The 19,560-nt window shown below is 34.3% G+C and overlaps 3 protein-coding genes across 3 annotated transcripts; 1 reads left to right on the top strand and 2 right to left on the bottom strand.

Annotated features, from left to right (window-relative positions):
• Positions 1-269: 269 nt before the first annotated feature.
• On the top strand, positions 270-4,031 carry LOC145608337 (NADH dehydrogenase [ubiquinone] iron-sulfur protein 6, mitochondrial-like). Its single transcript, XM_081663951.1, has 3 exons — positions 270-485; positions 3,423-3,507; positions 3,712-4,031. The coding sequence occupies exons 1-3, from the start codon at positions 369-371 to the stop codon at positions 3,822-3,824; spliced, it is 315 nt and encodes a 104-aa protein (XP_081520077.1). The 5' UTR covers positions 270-368; the 3' UTR covers positions 3,825-4,031.
• Positions 4,032-4,183: 152 nt separating this feature from the next.
• On the bottom strand, positions 4,184-10,644 carry LOC145607717 (uncharacterized). The gene is made up of 8 exons (XM_081663311.1): positions 10,057-10,644; positions 9,853-9,948; positions 9,231-9,341; positions 8,843-9,152; positions 8,326-8,416; positions 5,934-6,261; positions 5,386-5,534; positions 4,184-5,044 (listed from the first exon to the last, which is right to left on the bottom strand). The coding sequence occupies exons 1-8, from the start codon at positions 10,378-10,380 to the stop codon at positions 4,522-4,524; spliced, it is 1,932 nt and encodes a 643-aa protein (XP_081519437.1). The 5' UTR covers positions 10,381-10,644; the 3' UTR covers positions 4,184-4,521.
• A 1,897-nt stretch (positions 10,645-12,541) lies between these two features.
• LOC145606857 (4-coumarate--CoA ligase 2-like) lies at positions 12,542-17,488 on the bottom strand. Its single transcript, XM_081662699.1, has 6 exons — positions 16,191-17,488; positions 13,961-14,159; positions 13,690-13,835; positions 13,513-13,580; positions 13,298-13,403; positions 12,542-13,113 (listed from the first exon to the last, which is right to left on the bottom strand). The coding sequence occupies exons 1-6, from the start codon at positions 17,274-17,276 to the stop codon at positions 12,991-12,993; spliced, it is 1,728 nt and encodes a 575-aa protein (XP_081518825.1). The 5' UTR covers positions 17,277-17,488; the 3' UTR covers positions 12,542-12,990.
• Between the last annotated feature and the right edge of the window lie 2,072 nt (positions 17,489-19,560).

Here is a 19,560-nt window from a genome sequence, read left to right as displayed (position 1 = left end):
TACAATCCTTACCAATAGACCAAAATTAACTTGGTACTCTGTATTCGGTATTAAACGAAACGAGACCAATGAATACTCCGTATCGCGGTATTTGACTAAAATTTATATATACACCCGGGTGTATATAACTAATCCTATAATGGTATCGGGCAAATTTCTTGTGAGATACTCCGTATTGATTTCTGCTGTATTGGGCCAACAATGAAACTGTAAATGGGTAAATGGATCTCACCCCAAAATAGTACTCGTAAGACCCAAATATCTCAACATCTTTCTTCTTCCAACTCAATTGGTATTTTCTCTCTCCTCCCCTTTCACTTTCTCTCTCTTCTTCTTCTTCCTTCTGTACTTCGATCAATCAATTGAAGATGGCGCTGAGTTTGCTCAGAAATCTTGCAAATTCAACCTCTTTGCGTTCGAATGCCAGGAGTTTTTGCATCGTTAGCACTGAAGTCGTCACCTCTCACACTGATAAATGGATGCAGGTAAACCCTATGTTTTCCCCCTTTTTTTTGCTGATTCTTTTACTATTCTATAATTTTTATGCAATTATCATATTTCTAATTAAAATTAGATCTGAGTTAGTTGTGATTTTAATTTTATTGGGTTTCCTCCAATTTTATTGTGTGATTTCTGCTCTATCAAATTAAGGTTTAGGGTTATTAATTCTGACTTGTATCCTTTGTGATTAGAACAAATGCTGATTTTTTTGAGAATGTTTTTTTGGGGGTAAATTAATCATTACAATGATAATTAGGTGTTTAATTTTGTTCTAAGATACTGTGATCTTTTTAATTGTTTGACCAACATTTGATATAATTCATATAAGTTCTATCAAAGTAGATATTCAGGTTTGATAATGACCTATTGATACTGTGAGGAGAAATAAAAAGTGAAAATTTTGGTTTTTCTTCGTTAATTAGTTAAGTTAGTGATAAACAGGTTACTGATAAGATGGATCATTCAAGTTATTTGCCAATTTGAAATGAATGCCGGGTGGTAGTAAAAGTTTTGTTCAAACATAAGACTATAGAAGATATGATTTTTCACCATTATTGATGAATTTTCCGTTAAGTGATTATTGTTATGATTTTTTTAGGGGAGTACTAAATGCAGGACAATTTTATCTAAATGCAGGATAAGTTATATTTTAAAAAAAAATTATATTCCAATTTTGTCCTTGTTTTTCCTTAATCCTTTACACTTTTTTAAATGATTAAAATTAAATCAATCATTCCAACTGTTTAATTTACAACCATATTCTAACGTATTCAATCTTGTATCCTATTTAATACGGAGTATTCAATACTAAACAAATTCCTAGACAATAATGAAATGCACTACGACATTTTTTTGAGGTATGAAAATTATGTGTTGTAATAGATGAACAATCAAACAACATAAAATTTCCATATTATACGGCTAATATTTTTGAAGGTCTCTAGCACCCCCTCATACAATTTCCGGGGGTCTCAAGTACCCCTGGCTAGGATTTCCGGGGGTCTCCAATACCCCCCGGCTAGGATTTCCCGGCTAGGATTTCCGGGGGTCTTTAGTACCCCCCGGCTAAGATTTCCGGGGGTCTCTAGTACCCCCGAAAAACAAAGTCGGGGTACTTATAATGAAAAATTATAACAATTCAACAAAAAAATAAAACGAAAAAAAAACCTATGACTGGATGGTTTATGAGCGGTGAACGACTTCTTCGTCTCTAGGGCTTATTAGATTGAAGAATTATAAGGGAAATGATGGAATGAAATGAATTGCAAAAAAAAAAAAAAAAAAGTAAAAAAAAATGGTGGCTAAAATTGTGAATGAAATGGAAAAAATAGGCGAGTATAATGAATTGCAAAATAAGAAATGTAAAATCAAAAAGCCTGGTGAAATGGCAAATGAGTTTTTTATTTTGGAAAAGGGTATTTCAGTCATTTTATTATTTTCATATTATTAATTAATTTCTGCATTTAGGTTATTTTGTACTGCATTTAGTACTTGCGTTTTTTTATTCCTTGGAATATTGCTGAATCTGGAATGTGATAAGACTGATAACTTATTAGGCCTTGTCAAATGGTTGTTTCAAGGGTCGATGTGTCTTCTTTCTCCTAGAACAGAGGAAATTTCCACCTTTAATTGATGTAGTATAGTCCTTCATCTGAGCAATTAATGTCTATAATATTGTTAGTGATTGATACTTGTGAATAGTTTTATTAAACCCTTGTTAGTTGCGTGTTTTGTTGTGTCTATAATCTTTTCATAGTGCATGTACTCAACCCATTTTCAAGAGCTTGAACATGAAATGGATTAGAAATTTTGGCAAAGCTCTTTTTCTCTTTGCCCTTATCCTTTTTTAAGTTGAGAGCCTTCATCGGATGACATTCGAAAGGTTTCCATTATGACACGAAGAACTTTTAAATAAAAAAAAAATTATTTAATAGAACAAATAACAAGTATTCTTTTTGTTTAACCATTGACTGAAATTCTGGCTCTAAGATTTCAGTCTTTAGGTTATTCTAATTCTTTTTTAATTTAAAGATTTGATTTGCTTGTGCATTTTAAGGTCTGAATGTAGCATGAAGTATTACTACAGTATTTAATTGACATAGAGGCTATCTGAGTTAAAAGATTTACAGTACCATTCAGTTTTAAAAAAGAATCTGTTTTCTCATGATCATGACAATCTCTTTGGGCTCTATTACCTCTGTTAGCTTTCGTTGTGGTAATTTTCTTCCAGTTGATATTAATTTCAAGATTAATTTATGGTCGCCATTGGCTTAAAGCTCATGTAAAGGAGATGTTATAGTTTCAAGCCTTTTCTTTGTGTACTTGCTCTGGTTTTCTTCCCATAGCTCAATTTTTTCACTGGCCATTTGATATCTGTATATATTTGAGCCCCTTAACTATCATAAAGATGTAATCTTTGGGAGAATTTTCTGCTAACCCTTTCTGTCTGATAAACTAAGTGTAAGTAACCACCTAGAATCAAACAAAACTTAACTCTGTAAATTTGATCCTTGAATTTAGTTTACCTTACTCTTGTATCTATTCGGTGGTGAATTCTTCTGTCATACTTTCCAACTAGTCTTTATTTCATTTTTTCCGACTCTATTAGCACACCACCAGTTGTTCTAGGATCCTTTTATGGTTGTGCATTTGGGTGTTGTTTGGTTGACATGGGAATTGAATTCCCATAGGCATTTGTATTTCATTAGAATTTGAATTCCCACATCAAATTTCCTAGGAAATGGCTAAAGTTATTTATAAATCATGGGAATTTTAAGTTGCCAAGGGAGGCTTGGTAATGTAATTCCCATGAATCTGCACTTCCCACATTTTCTCTTTTTATGGTCAACCAAACAAACCCTTCATATCTGAGATATTATAACGCACTGCATGTTTACAGTATTCATTTGCTGTCGTTGTAGGATAAAAGCAAGAAGTCTCCAATGGAGTTGATCAATGAAGTACCTCCCATTAAAGTGCAAGACCGAGTAGTTGCATGTGAAGGAGGTTAGATTGAGTTGATTTTTTCTCTTTTATTTCCGAATGTATTGAGTTAATTTTTTCTCTTTTATTTCCGAATTAAGTAGACACTATACAAAAAAATAATAATTATGCTGACATACTATTGAGAAGTCACTGTCTCACAGAGCTTCAAAGAGCCTAAAATCTAAATCAATTGACTTGTTCTTTTGTGTTATTTCTTGGTGGCAGCTAAGAATCCTCTGGGGCACCCTGTTGAATTCATATGTCTTGACTTAGACGCTCCAGCAGTCTGCAAATATTGTGGCCTGCGCTACGTTCAAGACCATGGTCATCATCATTAGAGCTGATTTACCATTTTGTGTATGTAATTCCCCACTTGAATCTGAAATTTGGGGGAATAATTGTCAATGTAGTTTGCTTTGTTGCATCCTCTTTTCATGTAAGCCTTGAGTGCTTTTTTGCTTCACAGAACGACAACAATTTGATTCAATGAACATAGCTGATGCAATTGAAAATAACGTAATACCCATGCCTTTTTGTTTTCATTATTGATAGTCTTATTTCCTTGACAATTTATTAAGGCACCTCATCCAGTTGGAATTAATTGTTATTGCACAAGACATCCCTAAAAAATTTAGGACTCGGTTAATTGGTACAAAACCTTAAAAATAAATGGGATCTCAAAATGTATTCAATTGAGAATTTAGAACCAATTTATTCATTTGATGTTAAAATTGTATCTGAATCAAAATTTTCTATAATGATTTATTGTACAGAGTGTTAACAAGCACCATATCATTTGTCAGATACATCAGAAAAAAAAAACAATCTGGAGCCACGTCGAACTTCATATTTTTACACTGTGATGTTAAGTATGCCAAAATTTCCCACAAATAGGGGCAAAATTATGACCAACATCAATGTGGATGATGAAAAAAAATTCCTCTGTGCTTAACCTATCTGTCTTCACAGCGCCAACAAATAAATAGTAATAATCTCAGCAATAAAAAGATAATTTGCTTTGCCTATATAAGTCATCTACGATTTCATCGAGTTACTTTCTTCAGTCCCAGCCAATTTCTTTCTTTGTTGGTGTTCTGCGACCTTGTAATCTACAACCTCACGGAACAATTGAGGATCAAGGACGCAATTTTCACTGCCATAAACAGCTGCTTGAACTCCAGCCATTAGCTTTGCTATCTCTCTTCCTGAGAATCCTTCAGTCTTAGCTGCAGCTTCTCTGAGCAAGTCATCAGTCAATCCTGTAATTTCTATCTTTTGCTGTTGCTTTTGAAAAAATTGTGAAAACAACCCAGGTTTTCTTGATCCAGCTTGTGCTATATACTTGTCTAGATAAAGTTTCAGCAACTTAAACCTTTCATCCTCTCCAGGTAATGGGAACTCAAGGACTTCATCAATACGATCAGCCACTGCTGAATCAAGATCCCCAGGTCGGTTTGTGGCAAGAGCTAGGACTATGTCCTTAGATTGATCACCTGTTCGAAACAGGAGTGCATTGAGTGCACTCCTTTGAGCTTCACTCATGTACATTTTGTTTCGTCTGGAAAATGTCAATTAAGAGCATGAGAACTTAAGGTGATAAATGGATCATGAAAGCCAATTATGACATGCATGAAGGACAAGCCAAAACTCTAATAAGATGGTGTAAGCAGAATCTTTTATGAGAACTTCACGTGAGACCACGACAACATCTGATTTATTTTAGAGTAATTACACATTTTTTTGTGGGAGAAATCAAGTTCCAACTCTGAGAAATAATAGTTTGTGAGTAAGCTACACAAAAAAGTTCTGATGTGTAACTAATGATTTGTTATTACTATGCATCAAAGAAAATTTCCGGAAATAGGAAGAATTGCACATTAGAAATCAAGTATAACTTACTCGCAAAGGAAAGCATCAGCTTCATCGATAAATAACAATAGACCCCTATTAGACTTCTTTGCCCAGTCAAACAGCTGGTGTATCTTTGTTACAGCTTGTGCCCCTAGTGGGGCAACGTCTCCACCAGTCATCAACGCGTAGTCCAATCCCTGATAAGACACAGAACAAAATTCTATCAATCAATCAAACTCTGCCAGTGGGTTTCTAGCTGCCAATTCCAAGCCTGGATAAAGGAGAGGGTTACAGTAGGCCAGTGAAGGCCAGCGTATAACTTGTCACATCACATGACAGAACAAATTCTAAATAGGAAGAAATTTCATTGTAACATAAAATGAGCTCCCCTATGTACGCTAAAAAGTTCAAGAAGCATAAATCATGCCTACAACTATTTCCCCTCTTTAATAAAGCATAACATTGATATACAATAAACCACAGTGAACAGGAGCATGATTTGTCCTACTTTAAGTTCAGAACATGACCACTATTTCAAATTTTCAATTATGCAGGGTATTAACAAGCTAAGACATGTATGAGGTAAGATGTCATACAGATTTGCGAGCCAGCTCTCGTGCAGCCATTGTCTTCCCTGTTCCTGGAGGGCCATAGAATAGCATATTACGGAATGGTGCTTGATGAGCTTTAGTGTTTGCAGTTGCAGAAGCTAGCTGCTGGATTCTCTTCTGGAGAGAAGGGTGTAAAATAACATCACCAAAACCATTTCCATTCTTGGAACCATTTCCTCCAGTAGAACGGAGTGTGCTCATGACACGGGGAAGAACACCAGACCAGGGATATTTTCCTCTAGAGGATTCTCTGATTAATGATGGCTGCCCCAATATCCTGTCTACATAACTCCATACTACTTTAGCTCCTTCTCTGCAAGATAAGAAACAAGAAAAAAAAGTCTTTCAAATTGGAAAACAGACGGAATTGCAAAAGCCACACAGCTACAAAACCCAAAACATGTGCATGTACCAGTGCTCATACATGTGCATGTACCAGTGCTCATACATACACTCAAATTTTCTCCAAAACTCCATTTCCTGACCTTTTCCTTTATTTCAAAACTAATTCACCCATCATTTTTTTTTCTTCTACTAATGGCAGCAATCCTTTTCCAATATTAACTTCCAATCATCCCTTTTAGGCTTTCAAATATTGGCGCACCGATGCACCATAGTGCAACAAGGAGACTAGGATTCTTATTTTAGTTTGCATGTCACCTAACAATTTTCATAATACGATAACAGAACTAAGCATACGAAAAATAGAGGCGAAAAAAAAAAGTATAGGTTGAATCTAGAATGACACATACAATACAAGGTACAGAACAAGGAATATGTAAATGGTAAAATACTAATAATCAGCTTATCAGGAACATAGTCTACTCACTCTTTAGTCACAATGAAAAATATATCAGTCACACAAACCATCACAAAAGTAGGCTGCCTTTCCACATAGGAGTGAGCTGAAAATTTAATTAATCACCTAAAATCATATCACTAAAGTTGGTGCATGGAAAGCAGATCAAAACATCATAAGAAAGCTGCAACACAAGCTTTGGCCAGCAACCTAGATGAAGCTCAGCCCCCTAAATTAACCATGTTGAGAGGCCTTGAATCAAGCACTTCGAAAAACCAAGCATGGGGGGTATTCGTAGAGTAGTGTTTAAAATCTCTGCAAGACAAAACCTAGTTATTCTGTATTCTGTACTCTAACCTAAGTAATACTTGTCCCTTTGCATGAGGACATAGCTAACAAGCTGTAAGTGAATCCTGTCAATCTGTCATTAATTTTTGTTAATTTATTACTTAAGAGTTAAGACCCTGAGTTATGATCTAAACAGGCAAACATAAAATGCAAATGGATCCAAAAGCTTTAATCTTTAGGGTCTTCTGATAAAGCACACGGCACTGTCAATACTGCATGCAAATATTTAGATATTAGATTCTGATTGACCAACATAATATTCCAAAAAAAAAATGGAAATGTAAATTGAATTGTAAGGAGGGGAAAGATCCAATTTAGTCCTTAGACCAAGGTCTTTAGATCCTGAAGTAGTTTTTCTTAATCTAAGACAAGGATTGCCAAATTATCAACATAACTCCAAAGAGAGAGCCCAGTGGATCTTACAGCTGCACACTAGAATTTGTGCCATACGTATAACTCACAAGCAACATAAAATAACAGATACAGATCATTTTTAGGCACAGGGAGGTGTACTATGAGCTAGCAAAACTTTAACATTAATCAATGCACAGATATGCACTTATGCAGTTAGTGCAACTCTAAGATACCTTTTAGAGGGAATACAAACAGAGTTATACATGACTTTTTTATTCAATATAGGAAAAACCCGATACCCAAACGGCCAAACCCAGGCAATGTTCCAAGACAAATAATGCTTTAGAAACTTAAATGAAATAATTTAGAAACCAAACTACAGAGTATAAAACAATCAGATAAAAATTTCAATTTGACATCTCTCTTTCTCTCTCTTTCTGATGAAGTGATGAGATGGATTGGTGTGCAACTTTTTCACTAACTATGCATAATTCGTTTTTACTTGAACTTGAACGTACATATATTGATTTTCAAGCTCATGATTTAATTATTCAATTTTCGGGAAAAATATGACCAGGCACAATATGTTCAACCTTGTGCATGAGCTAAGTTCAAGAAAATATCAGTGTAATCAGTCCTTGTAAATAACTTAAATGATCAACACTTAAGCACATTCCACAATGAAACTACCAGGTACGCCTGAAAACTTACTCACACTTGGATCAAAAAGCATCTCAGTTAATGGATAGGCATGTAAAGGGATGAAGGGATTGCCAAGTGTCAATCCACAGGTGAATCTATTTGGCCTATGTAATACATACGGAGTAATTAGGTAGCGAGATAGATATTTATGTAAACTCAAAGCTTCCAACAGACCTTGTGGTGTATATGCCAGCAGCAAGAGCAGTAACCCCACCAACAGCAACAATAAGCTTATTTTGATCTGTCAATATAGCTCGGAATCCTCCTAAATAAAGTAATAAAGAAACAAAATCAAGCTAATTATAATGGGGGTAGAAAAAAAAAAATTTAACACACACTTGATTAGATTTTGCAAAATTTACTTTTCATAAAAAACCCTAATAAGGAAATTAGAATGAGCAAGGGAAATCAATCAAGCCATGCGCAAGCATAAAATAGACCTAAGAATATGGCCAATTCATCAACAAAATTCCAGCACAAGACAATCTACTAAAAATTCAATCACAAAATGGCCGTATGGCACACTAGTAAAGAATGGAAATGATTTATAAAAATAGTAAAGAAAAGAAATGATAACAACAAACAAAAACCTCTATGCGATACTTCAAGATTGAAACACAAGATTACAAATAATCATCTAATGTACACAACAAATCAAAACAAAGCAAAATGAGGACTATAATAAAGATACCTCCAATATGATCAAAAGTGGTGTTTATAGCTGAAACCCATTTCTCCGTCTCTTTTTTTGCACGTTCCCCAAACAAACGTAAATTAACCTCTTCCAACAACTTTGCTTCATGAGCTCTCCCTTCTGCTTCTGCCATTGACTTTACTCTAAGGGTTTCACGCTCTATTTCTGCCTTCTCTTTTTCAGTTTTGATACGTTGTGCTTGTATCTGCTCCTCCGTTTGTCTCCTAGCAGCTTCTACTCTTTTAGCCATCTCCCCTTGCATCTCCACAAGCTCCCGATTTCTAGCTCTTTGTTTCTCATGCTCTTCCTGTCAAAGGGTAAAAATAAGTCTCTAACATAATTACATACACATTTGGATGGTAACAAAACTAATCATATTACATACATCACTCCGTTTCTTTTTCAATGAATCTTCATATTTTGCCAACTGCGATTTAATTTCTGCTGTTTGCTTATTCAATTTTTGCTGTTCTCCATACATCACTTTCTGCTTTTCCTGCATGAACAAAGAAACAATGCTAAACAATATATAATAAAAGTTACTGAAAGAGGCAAACAGAAATTATAAGAAGATCCACGCCCTTTAAAAAAGCAAGAAATTCCATTAAGCAAACTACACCACCAACATCTCCTACCTTCTAAATCTCTGCATACATTATAAAACCGAACCCCCCACCCCACCCCACAGCCCCGAGTTTTAATAAGTTCACAGCGTTATTAACATCCTAAGGTAACTAGGCAAGTATGCAAGTATGAACTAACTTTATGCTAGGCATAGACGTATGATCAACGATGACGGCCATGAAGAAAATCCAAGTCACAGTTCAAAACTTACAGTGATTCCGAACAGGCCCTATATCAACTCAATAAGGGTTTAGTTGCTAGTCTTGCTACCAGTACTATAGATACATATGCTCATTAAATCAAACTCATCATCAATACTACAATTTAGTTCCAACATTAATTCAAACAACTATGTAAATACAAATTAAAGCTTGCCAACTTACTAACTCAGCTTGATTAGCCATTGCCTTAAGCTCTTGTGTCTTCATTTCAATCTCTTTCCTCTTGGTTTCTTCCTGCTCCTTTATTAACCCAATCACCTACAAACATCAAACAAAAAAAACAACAAATTATTCACCACAAAACAACAATCAAATAAAACTTCAAACATTGAAATTCGAACACATTTTAACAAATCAAATTAATACCGTTTTAGCATCTTTAGACTTCTCAATCCGTTTCAAAGCAGCAACACCTCGTTCCAACGCCTCAGGATCGAACCCAGTAGAAGAAGTTCTGGGGTTATCATTTCTCGGCTTCCTTGGCTTCTCCGGCTCGTCAGAAGGCGGCGCTTGCGGCGGAGCATTCCCAGATTGTGGAAGCTGATTCGGCGAGTTTCCGGCATTTGGCGGCGGAGAAGGAGAAGAGAAAGGGGGGAAGTTCAAACGGGGTTCAGCGTAAGTATTGTTGGAACCTACAGCAGCAGCAATGGCTGTCATTATCCCTGTTGCGCATACTTTCGCAACCGCCATTGTTGAACTTTCTTCTTCTTCTTCAGCTTAATTTTTCAGCAGTTCTGATTTTCTAGGGTTAGAAATGATTGAATTGAATTGGGGTTGAATTGAATTGAAATGGGTGGGTTTTAATTTGGGGAAGAAGAAATTGGCTTGATTAGCAAGAAAGATGAATTTGGAGTGAGAAAATGTGAGATAATTTTCAGGGTTTTGGTAGGGTTTGAGACATGGCGGTTTAGAATGTTTGAGATTGTTTTTACTTTTGGGGTTTTATTTATATTGAACCGGTTTATTGGTATTGAACCGGTAGATATTCGGTTTAGTTTATTTATTTTTCAGTTTTTTTTTAGTTGTGTGAAGGATGGGCTTGGGCTGAAAAACTAGAAGTGGCACAAGTACAAGTACAAGTACAAGTTCAAAGACACTATCATTGTTGGGTGGGAATTTGGAATTTTATTTGTTATCGCGACAACCCGATTGCATAAATTCATACCATTTTGTGAACCAAACATCACCCGATGTGTAATCTCTAAGCCCCTCGAGTCTTGACACAAGTGTCGCCTTTAGCCCCTGGGTTAATGGAGTGATAAGGCTATCCAAGGTGTACGATTTCTCTGCAAGGGATGCTTGTTAGCTTTAGTAGATTGTTTGAGAAATGGCATCTTAAGGCCTATTCTAATTTATTGAACTGAACTAAACTATACAGAACTGATTAAGCTGAAGGGAACAGGTCCAAAGTAGTTATCCTATAAACTTGCTCTTTTTTTTTTTTCCTCTCTATACAAAAAATGCATGCTTGTATGATTTTTCCTAGAAAGGAACTAAAAAGTCTATAAGGTATGATGGTATTTCTTCAAATGTAAATGATTAACATATTAAATATTAATAATGTCAACCATTGTATAAATAGTTATATAAAATTATTGTAAGTGCTTTCATTATTATCTCATGCTCTTGCCACCCTCAAAACATTGAGAATAGTGCTTTAGTCAACCGTGTAAGTGAAATTCACCCCGTTTATACGCTGAAATTACATCAATTCACCTCCATAAAAATCACATACGAAGTATAAAATTAAAATTAAAATTAAAACCCGATCACCTTTCCTTGTAATCTTATGTACATAAGTTTATTATTATGATAGGTAATACTAGAATGCTTGCACTAAATTAATATTTAATGTTTGAAATGCTTCATAATTTTGTAGAGATCTATCATGGCAACATCCTAGAGTAAATTTTGTAGCTAACCAAGAGAGGTCCATTAAATATACAACATGATTATGCATTTATGCCTGCAAGAAATACGAAGTATGTTTATTAGTCAACACGTAAAAACACAAATTTGATTAGCAGAAGATCTTCATTATTAAAATATGGATAATTGCCGGAAAATAACTCATTTTCAAATGTATTGTATATTACAAGTATATATAACTATATAAGTTGGACAAATAATCTCAACATGTACGTAGTGTGTAGGTGTTTGACAAGTATCTTCGTATGTAAAGAATAATTGTCTAGTTGTTAACATGTGCCTTAAGCAAATGAAGTTGATAAGTTTTTGCCCAACCATGTGCAAGACTTGCAACAATTGTGAGTTGTGATTTTGTGAAAGAGTCTTGTTTTGTAGGAACCAAATTTTTCAAAGGTTTAAGTATATACTTCATCTGTTTCGAAATAGTTACGAAGCGCTAAAGTATCTATCTATGTGATTATGTAAAATATAATTAAACTTGTTTTATTTACTACTAAAATTTTAAAATTTTACTTGCGTATACTCAAAGATAGGAACGAAGGAAGTATAAGCATGGAAGTTTAATGCTTTAAGCATATCATCTACTTTGATATGAAGGAACCATAACATTAAAATAGTTCTTACATAGTTGTATACTATAATCTTTCAAAAAAAAAAAAATTGTATAATATAATTAGTAGTATGATGCATTACACATTTTTACACTTCTTTTTATTTTACTTTTCATGTTTTTTTGGAGAACTTTATACATTTACACTTAAAGTACACTTTGACCACATTAAATCATTGATGCAGAGGAGTAAACATGTAAACATGAAAAAAAAATTACACAATGAAGGAAGTAATAATTAGCTTAATTGAGAATATATACTTAAAAATATACCAAAAAAAAGAATATATAATTAATAATAGACACAAAAAGTGTTAAATATTCTTATTATTTGCAATTGTTCCCCTGTATAACTTAATAAAATTATTTGCAATAATACGTGGCCATAAGCAACGATAAAAATAATCATAATTATTATTTTCTATGAGTCCAAATCATCAATATGTTAAAATATTTATTTTTTTAAATGAAGACAAAAAAAAATTAAATGGGGTAACAAAATACAACTGGCAATTATTCAACTACAAGCCTACAATAATAATTTTCACAGGACATATATTGCTGGATGATGGTAACCCCAATTACTGCTAACTTCTCTTCTTCTTTAGCCTTTTGTTGTTGATAGATCTTGGTAGAAAGCACAGCATTGCACACACCGCGACATAACAATTCACATCAGCTGGTATACTTTTACGACATCTATGATTATACAATTAATTCACATTTTTAACAATCGATATGATTAATTATTAATGAAATGTTTAAACTGTGAGGGAAGGCGAGGCAAGGCGTGCTCGAAGCTCTTTTCTTAGAATTTTTCCTGCAGCAGACTTAGGAATGGCATGTATGAAGTATACTTTGTGAACCTTCTTGTAAAATACCACCTATTTTTCAGGAAAACAAAAAAAATTACATTATTAGCATGTATAATCACATGGTTGGTGCATGGAATCTTGCTTAATCATATACAATATATTGCTAGTATAAACGTATGGATAGCGAAACAATAATTAAGTAAATAAATACGGAAATTATTAGAGTAATGTAATACGAAGTATTTGTTTATACCTGTTTCGCGATATATTCTTTAACTGATTCTTCTGTAAGATCAAGTCCATTGGTTGATCTAACAACAAATGCAATAGGAACTTCCCCTGCAGCTTCATCCTTTAGCCTGAAATTAATTTCGAGAACAAGAATTATTGACTAAAAAATCATTCTTAATTAGCATAATCTAGTATTATTCCAAAAATAAGGCGGCTTGAAGGATGTATATGACTTACGGGACAACAGCAGCATCCGCGATTGATGGATGGTTTATTAGAAGTGCCTCTAGTTCTGCTGGTGGAACCTGAATGTTTGACATACACAGAATCATGTTAATTAATTGGTACTTATTGTAATAAATGATATAAAATGTCTTGATGAATAATACTCGTAGTAATAATAAGTACACTTGCCTGGAAGCCTTTGTATTTGATGATCTCCTTGACTCGATCAACAATGTATACTTCATCGTCATCATCTACATAGCCAATGTCCCCTGTATGCAGCCAACCTTCGACGTCTACAGTTGCTGCTGTTGATGCTGGATCGTTCAAGTATTCTGTTCAACCACAAATGTGACATGTCCGGTTATATATAGTGAATCAACACCCTAGCTAAAAAACACGTACCACCAACAACGCGTGACTAAAATTACATACGTATATATATTTAGTATATATGTACCTTTCATGATTTGTTCACCACGAATACAAATCTCTCCGGCCTCATTATAACCAACAGAAACACCAGTGTCAGGATCAACAATCTTCATCTCAGCGTTCCTAACAACAATGCCACACGAGCCTGGTTTAGTCGGAAGAGGCTCCTTAGCGAATCCTGGGCACATCGACAACACTGGCCCTGCTTCCGTCATTCCATAACCCTGCATATCAAGCCATGTTGTTATTGGTTAAGACATCATTCAATCATAAACAAGCACTAAATAGTAGTCTTTGCTAGAAAACCTTAAAAGTCAATAACTTTTACATGATTTTCAACTATTACCTACTACTATAATCAAATTACCTAATTTATCAGCCATTAACTTCATTTTTCATACCATTTCCGTACCAAATGACAAATCATAACCTTACATTATACTAAAAGATATACTTCATAAGTCATTATCACGCTCGTAAACTTTACTCAACCAACAAGTTAAGCACAAAAACGCCAACAAAATTATACATTTATACATCTATTAGATTCCAACCATTATCTCTTTTAACACGAGTATATATAGAGAAAGTACCAGTATTGCTAGAAAAGATAAGGAAAGGTAGGCATGATTGTAATCCATTTTTTGAGATAAGCTAATTATTTTGATTAAGAACATGATAAGGAAATTATAACCAAACAATTATCAATAGTTTTTAAATCAAGAAATGTCCCAACTTGATTACATATACTATACTTCATCAAGACTAATTAGCCTCAAGCAACTTGATTTAACTTGTCAAATTCAAATTATCTGTTGCATTGTTTTTTATTATATCTTTTAATTATTGTGAATACAAATTATACAATAGTAGTTTGCTTCAAAAATCCAATATAATTGTTGTCAAATTATTATACTTCATAGTTTGTGTTATCACCTTTGAACATCTTATAGAATGGTTACACGCAAGGGTTTATGAAAGAGGCATGTATTGATAACACGATGTATCATACACATGCACATGTTTTACACACACCAACACAGACGATTTAAGTACACCTTGCTCCCGAGTGCACAAACTAGTTTTCTAATTGACACGTCGGGAGCATCGAAAAAATGTAGTATTACCTCAATCAAGCTCAAATACTTAAAAAATAACTTAGGATTAATGTAGTAAGTAACAGTAACCCCCTATGTCTCTAAAAGTTCTTCTGTTTTACGTTTCAAGAGATTTAAGGAGTTTTAAATCTTTTAATTATAACTCTGTATTCTGCATTAATGCGTTGTTGTGAACCCCAAAAAAAGTGTGGCAAGTTAGTTAAATGTTTAACTTGGTAGTTACAAATTTATGTTAAGAATTAAATAAATTTGTAGACTTTAGGGAAGGCAAAGGCATGCACTGATGCACATCAACACAGACTGGTAGGCAGTCAACTATGAGATGGATCTAAATTAGCGGCCCACACAGGAATACCATTAAGGCATTAATTCCAACTCATAATATACGAAGTATATTGGGAGTTTGTGATGTGTTCCCACTTTTCCCACAAAATTAAATAATTCTATTTATAAAATAAAAAAATATTAAAAAGCACAAAATGGAAAAATGTAGTTGAAATAATCAAGAATTCAAGATAAGAAATCAGTGCACCAGAAAAAAAGAAAAAAAAGAAAAAAAAAAAAAAAGTGTTAGAAATAACCCCAAAATTTTGAAAAATAAAAATAAATTTAGTTTCACAATGAATTATCCTAAAAGCAAACACCGGTCTTCAACATGCATAGACTAAGGGCCTGTTCTCTTACGTTGAAATTCAGTTCAGATCAGTTCAGTTCAGCTCCTAATTTCCTTCTCTTATAAAATATTCAGTTCACTCCAGTCAATGAGAACAGGCCCTAAGAATAGTCACTCCAAAAGTCCAAATAACATGGAAGTTTTATTTCAAAAAGAATTTAATAATTTATTTATACACATACAATTCTTATTATACAACCGATTATACCATGCACATAATATAACAAATCCATCATACTCTATATTATAATTTGTGCCTGAAAAAAATATAGCATGTACAGACGGTTGTATAATGACGCACTCATTTTAAAAGCTTATTTAGAGTATTTACCATTTTTACCATCTCACATAAGTTACTACTTTCAATTCAATCCAAAAAAACACCAAAAGCAAAATTAAATTAAAAAAGAAAAAAATATATATATATATAATCAAATTTAATACAAGTAATTAAGAAGAGTTACCTGTCCCAAAACTGCTTGAGGAATTCTTTCTCTAAGAGCATCCTCAAGTTCTTTTCCTAGAGGAGCAGCACCAGACATAACCATTCTAATTGAGCTCAAATCATAATTTCCGACGGCCGGATTCTTCGCCAACGCCAGCACTAACGGCGGCACCACCATTGCCACCGACACCCGGTGCTCCTGAATAAGCCCCAACAACGAATTTATGTCGAATTTCGGCATGATCAAAATGGCACTCCCAGCTCTCAATGCAACCATTAGAACTGAATTTAGTGAAAATATATGAAACAGTGGTAGTACACAAAGAAGCACATCTTCGTCTGTTAAATGCATGTTAGGATTTTCACCGTCTACTTGTTGCGCAACGCTGGTTGACAGGCTTTTATGGGTTAGGATCACTCCTTTGGGTAACCCCGTTGTCCCCGATGAGAACGGGAGCGCAACGGGGTCGCTAGGATCGAAATCAGAAGCAGAACCATTTTCAGGTATACTCACATTTTCATCCGCCTCGGATAAGACGGAGAAATGGAGGCAGTTTTCTGGAGGGGTGTCAACAGTTACAACTTTGAAATCCTCCCCAATTTTAAACTCATTGTTTTCCCTTAATTTATCCACGAATTGAGATTGGGTTATGATCAATTTAGCCTTTGAAACTTTGACCTGTTTGAAGATCTCACAGGAAGTGTAGAATGGATTTGCTGTTGTCGAAACAGCTCCGATCATTGAAGCTCCGAAAAAACTGAACACAAATTCAGGGCAGTTTTGTAGAAGGATCATTACCACATCACCTTTCTTTACACCCAATTTCGATAACCCGGCAGCGGTTTTCCGGCAAAGAAGATGGGTTTCTGAATATGAGTAAATTTTTCCGTTGGCGCCGGAGATCAAGCAAGGTTTATCAGCAACCTCGGGAAGTTTCTCGAACAAGTACTCATGAAGAGGAAGATGATTAGTGATGTTTATATCAGGTAATCTTGATTTGAATATATGCTCTGTTTTAAGATCCTCTGTTTTTGGAGGTGGAGGTGATTTCAGAGATGGGATTTCTGAGTCAAGGGGTTTGGATTGAACTGCTGCCATACTCATTTTTTGTGATCAAGATTGAATTTTGGAAATGGGGTTTGTGAAATTCTTGGTTTTTTTTGGTGAATTTTGGGAGAAAAAGTTGTGATTTTAGGAGAGAGAAAATGAAGGGAGAATGGTGGATGAAAGAATGGGAAGAGAGTAGTAATAAATAGTAGGAAATTGGGGAGAGAGTTAGGTGGGAGAATAGAAAATTCAGAGAGTTAGGAAATGTTGTGGTAGCTGAATGTTTTTGAGGTTCTAAAGAGGTGGGCAATTTCTTAATAAAATAGGGTACGTAGTTAGCAAGATTACAAGTGAAATTTTCTGTTTTAATTGGTGTTTGAATTTCAGTTATGGTCTCTAATCGTAATTATTTATGTTATTTTGCAGGTTGGTTTTGTTTTTAATTATTTGTATTTTGCATTATAGGACATTCCGCTGTAATGCGTAGTTTTATACTTTTAGGATGGCTTGTCTGCTAAACTGAAACGGGTTTAATGAGACTTGGTCCGATTGAGCATTTCACCTTACCTGTTTCAAGAAAAAAATAATAATAATTACTAATAAATTTGAAGATAAATCTAAATCTTACTACTGATGTTATAATGTCAACTAGTATAGCTGGTTAAAGTATTACGACACTCCTCCAGTCACATTCATTGTTTGACCAAAACTTTCATATATTGAGATGGAGCAAATAAATTGTGACTGGGGGAGTAGGTTAATATCCGCAATAACTTAAAATCAATTTTGTTTACTAAATTTGTCATTTGTGAATCTATTAACCAATCATCTAAAGTGGTGTGATAAAGGTTAGATTAATCTACAAATGTTAGTGGTTTAATAGTCTCTTCAATTGACTAGTTGTGATACTTCATCAAACAAGTACGTGACTACGTGTATAACCCAATCCCATCAAACCTAAAAAGTACGTGGCCCTTACAATCTTACTTACTTCTTTCTAGCCATTTGTATGAACCTCTTATCCTACCTACCCCCATTTAGCCCCACCTCATGCACCAAGTTGATTAAAACAGCACAAGAAATTCAGCAAACTTTTACTAAAACGCCAAGTATTACTCCTAATTTTGTTACTTTACAAATTTGAAAGAACATGCTGCATGTTTGCCACATTACTGGTGCTTGGTGGTTCAGTGACTTCAGCTGGGCACGGGCCGAGTTTATATGCGGATCGTCGGATGCTCAGTCTTAACCTATGACGGGCATGAGAGACACGTTAGTATGTCATTTGATCAATTATTGCTTCCTCCGTTTGTTTTTAGTTGTAACGTTTGTAATTTAGTATTATTCACATGCTTACATTTTACTGTCTTTGGTGATTTATATGTATGACAAAATTTAGTCAAGTCTCAAGTGGAATCTTGTTGAATTCGTTTCGATTTATAGTTGCATAACATCAAATTTTTATATTCCCTCCGCTTCATAATAATCGCAACAGTATGACCGGCACATATGCTAATGCACAACTTTGAAAGTCAATGTGTTGCATAACATCAAACGAAAGGAGTAATTATTTACAAACATGAAAGTCAATGTGTTGCTATTAGAAATGAGCAGAGGAAGTATATTAACATGGCCTTCGTATAAATGCTAAGTTGCTCACTTATCTACATCTTTAATGAAGGGGCAATAATATACATGAATCATAAGGCTGGTATTCCTTGACTCAACCCAATAACCTAATATATACCTTACTTAAAATTACTAAGAACAACCTGATCCCGAGCAACCTAAATTTGACCCATATATCATATATTGTCGAGTATTTTATTTATTTTTTATTTTATTTTTATTTTTGTGGTGAAAATATTTTATGGTTTTGTACTAATAGTAATAAGGGTCTGTTCTATTCAGCTTATTTTCAAGTTCAATTCAGCTCCAATAAGTTAAGTTAAGTTAAGTTCTTATTTTAATTTCCCTCTCTCATAAAATATTCAGTTCAGTTCAGTTCAGTTCAATTCGACTCTAATAAGTTCAGTTCAATTTAGCTCAGTTCAGTCAATCAGAACAGACCCTAAGTTGTACACTAAATCTGATACTTTGTACGAGTAGCTTTTTTTTAGTACCACCTGAATCTAATACAAGTACTCTTCTTCATCGGATCTAATATAACATTGCCACAAGTATACTACGAGTAGTACAAAACAATAGACACAAGACAACATCTTAGGAGGTGAAGATAGGACCTACGTGCTCTTCCTCGGATCTGATAACGTGATCAATCTCTTCAATATTTTCTATATTAATTTTGTTGAAGCTTTAATTTCAATCCCAACTCAATTAT

The sequence above is a fragment of the Chenopodium album genome, chromosome 23, assembly GCF_948465745.1.
Source record: "Chenopodium album chromosome 23, dcCheAlbu1.1, whole genome shotgun sequence".
NCBI lineage: Eukaryota > Viridiplantae > Streptophyta > Magnoliopsida > Caryophyllales > Amaranthaceae > Chenopodium > Chenopodium album.
The sequence above is the reverse complement of the archived record's forward strand: the minus strand, read 5'-3'. Positions and strand labels throughout refer to the sequence as shown.

Bases quoted from the DNA above. Each gene is read 5' to 3' on its own strand.
- LOC145608337 (XM_081663951.1), top strand. From the start codon at position 369: ATGGCGCTGAGTTTGCTCAGAAATCTTGCAAATTCAACCTCTTTGCGT. The intron at 486-3,422 runs GTAAACCCTATG...CTGTCGTTGTAG, and splicing joins ACACTGATAAATGGATGCAG to GATAAAAGCAAGAAGTCTCC. The intron at 3,508-3,711 runs GTTAGATTGAGT...TCTTGGTGGCAG, and splicing joins AGTAGTTGCATGTGAAGGAG to CTAAGAATCCTCTGGGGCAC.
- LOC145607717 (XM_081663311.1), bottom strand. From the start codon at position 10,380: ATGGCGGTTGCGAAAGTATGCGCAACAGGGATAATGACAGCCATTGCT. The intron at 6,262-8,325 runs GTCTGTTGGAAG...CTTATCTTGCAG, and splicing joins GCTGGCATATACACCACAAG to AGAAGGAGCTAAAGTAGTAT. The intron at 5,535-5,933 runs GTATGACATCTT...GTGTCTTATCAG, and splicing joins GAGAGCTGGCTCGCAAATCT to GGATTGGACTACGCGTTGAT.
- LOC145606857 (XM_081662699.1), bottom strand. From the start codon at position 17,276: ATGAGTATGGCAGCAGTTCAATCCAAACCCCTTGACTCAGAAATCCCA. The intron at 14,160-16,190 runs GTAACTCTTCTT...CTTGATATGCAG, and splicing joins CTCAAGCAGTTTTGGGACAG to GGTTATGGAATGACGGAAGC. The intron at 13,114-13,297 runs GTATAAACAAAT...CCTGAAAAATAG, and splicing joins AAGAATATATCGCGAAACAG to GTGGTATTTTACAAGAAGGT.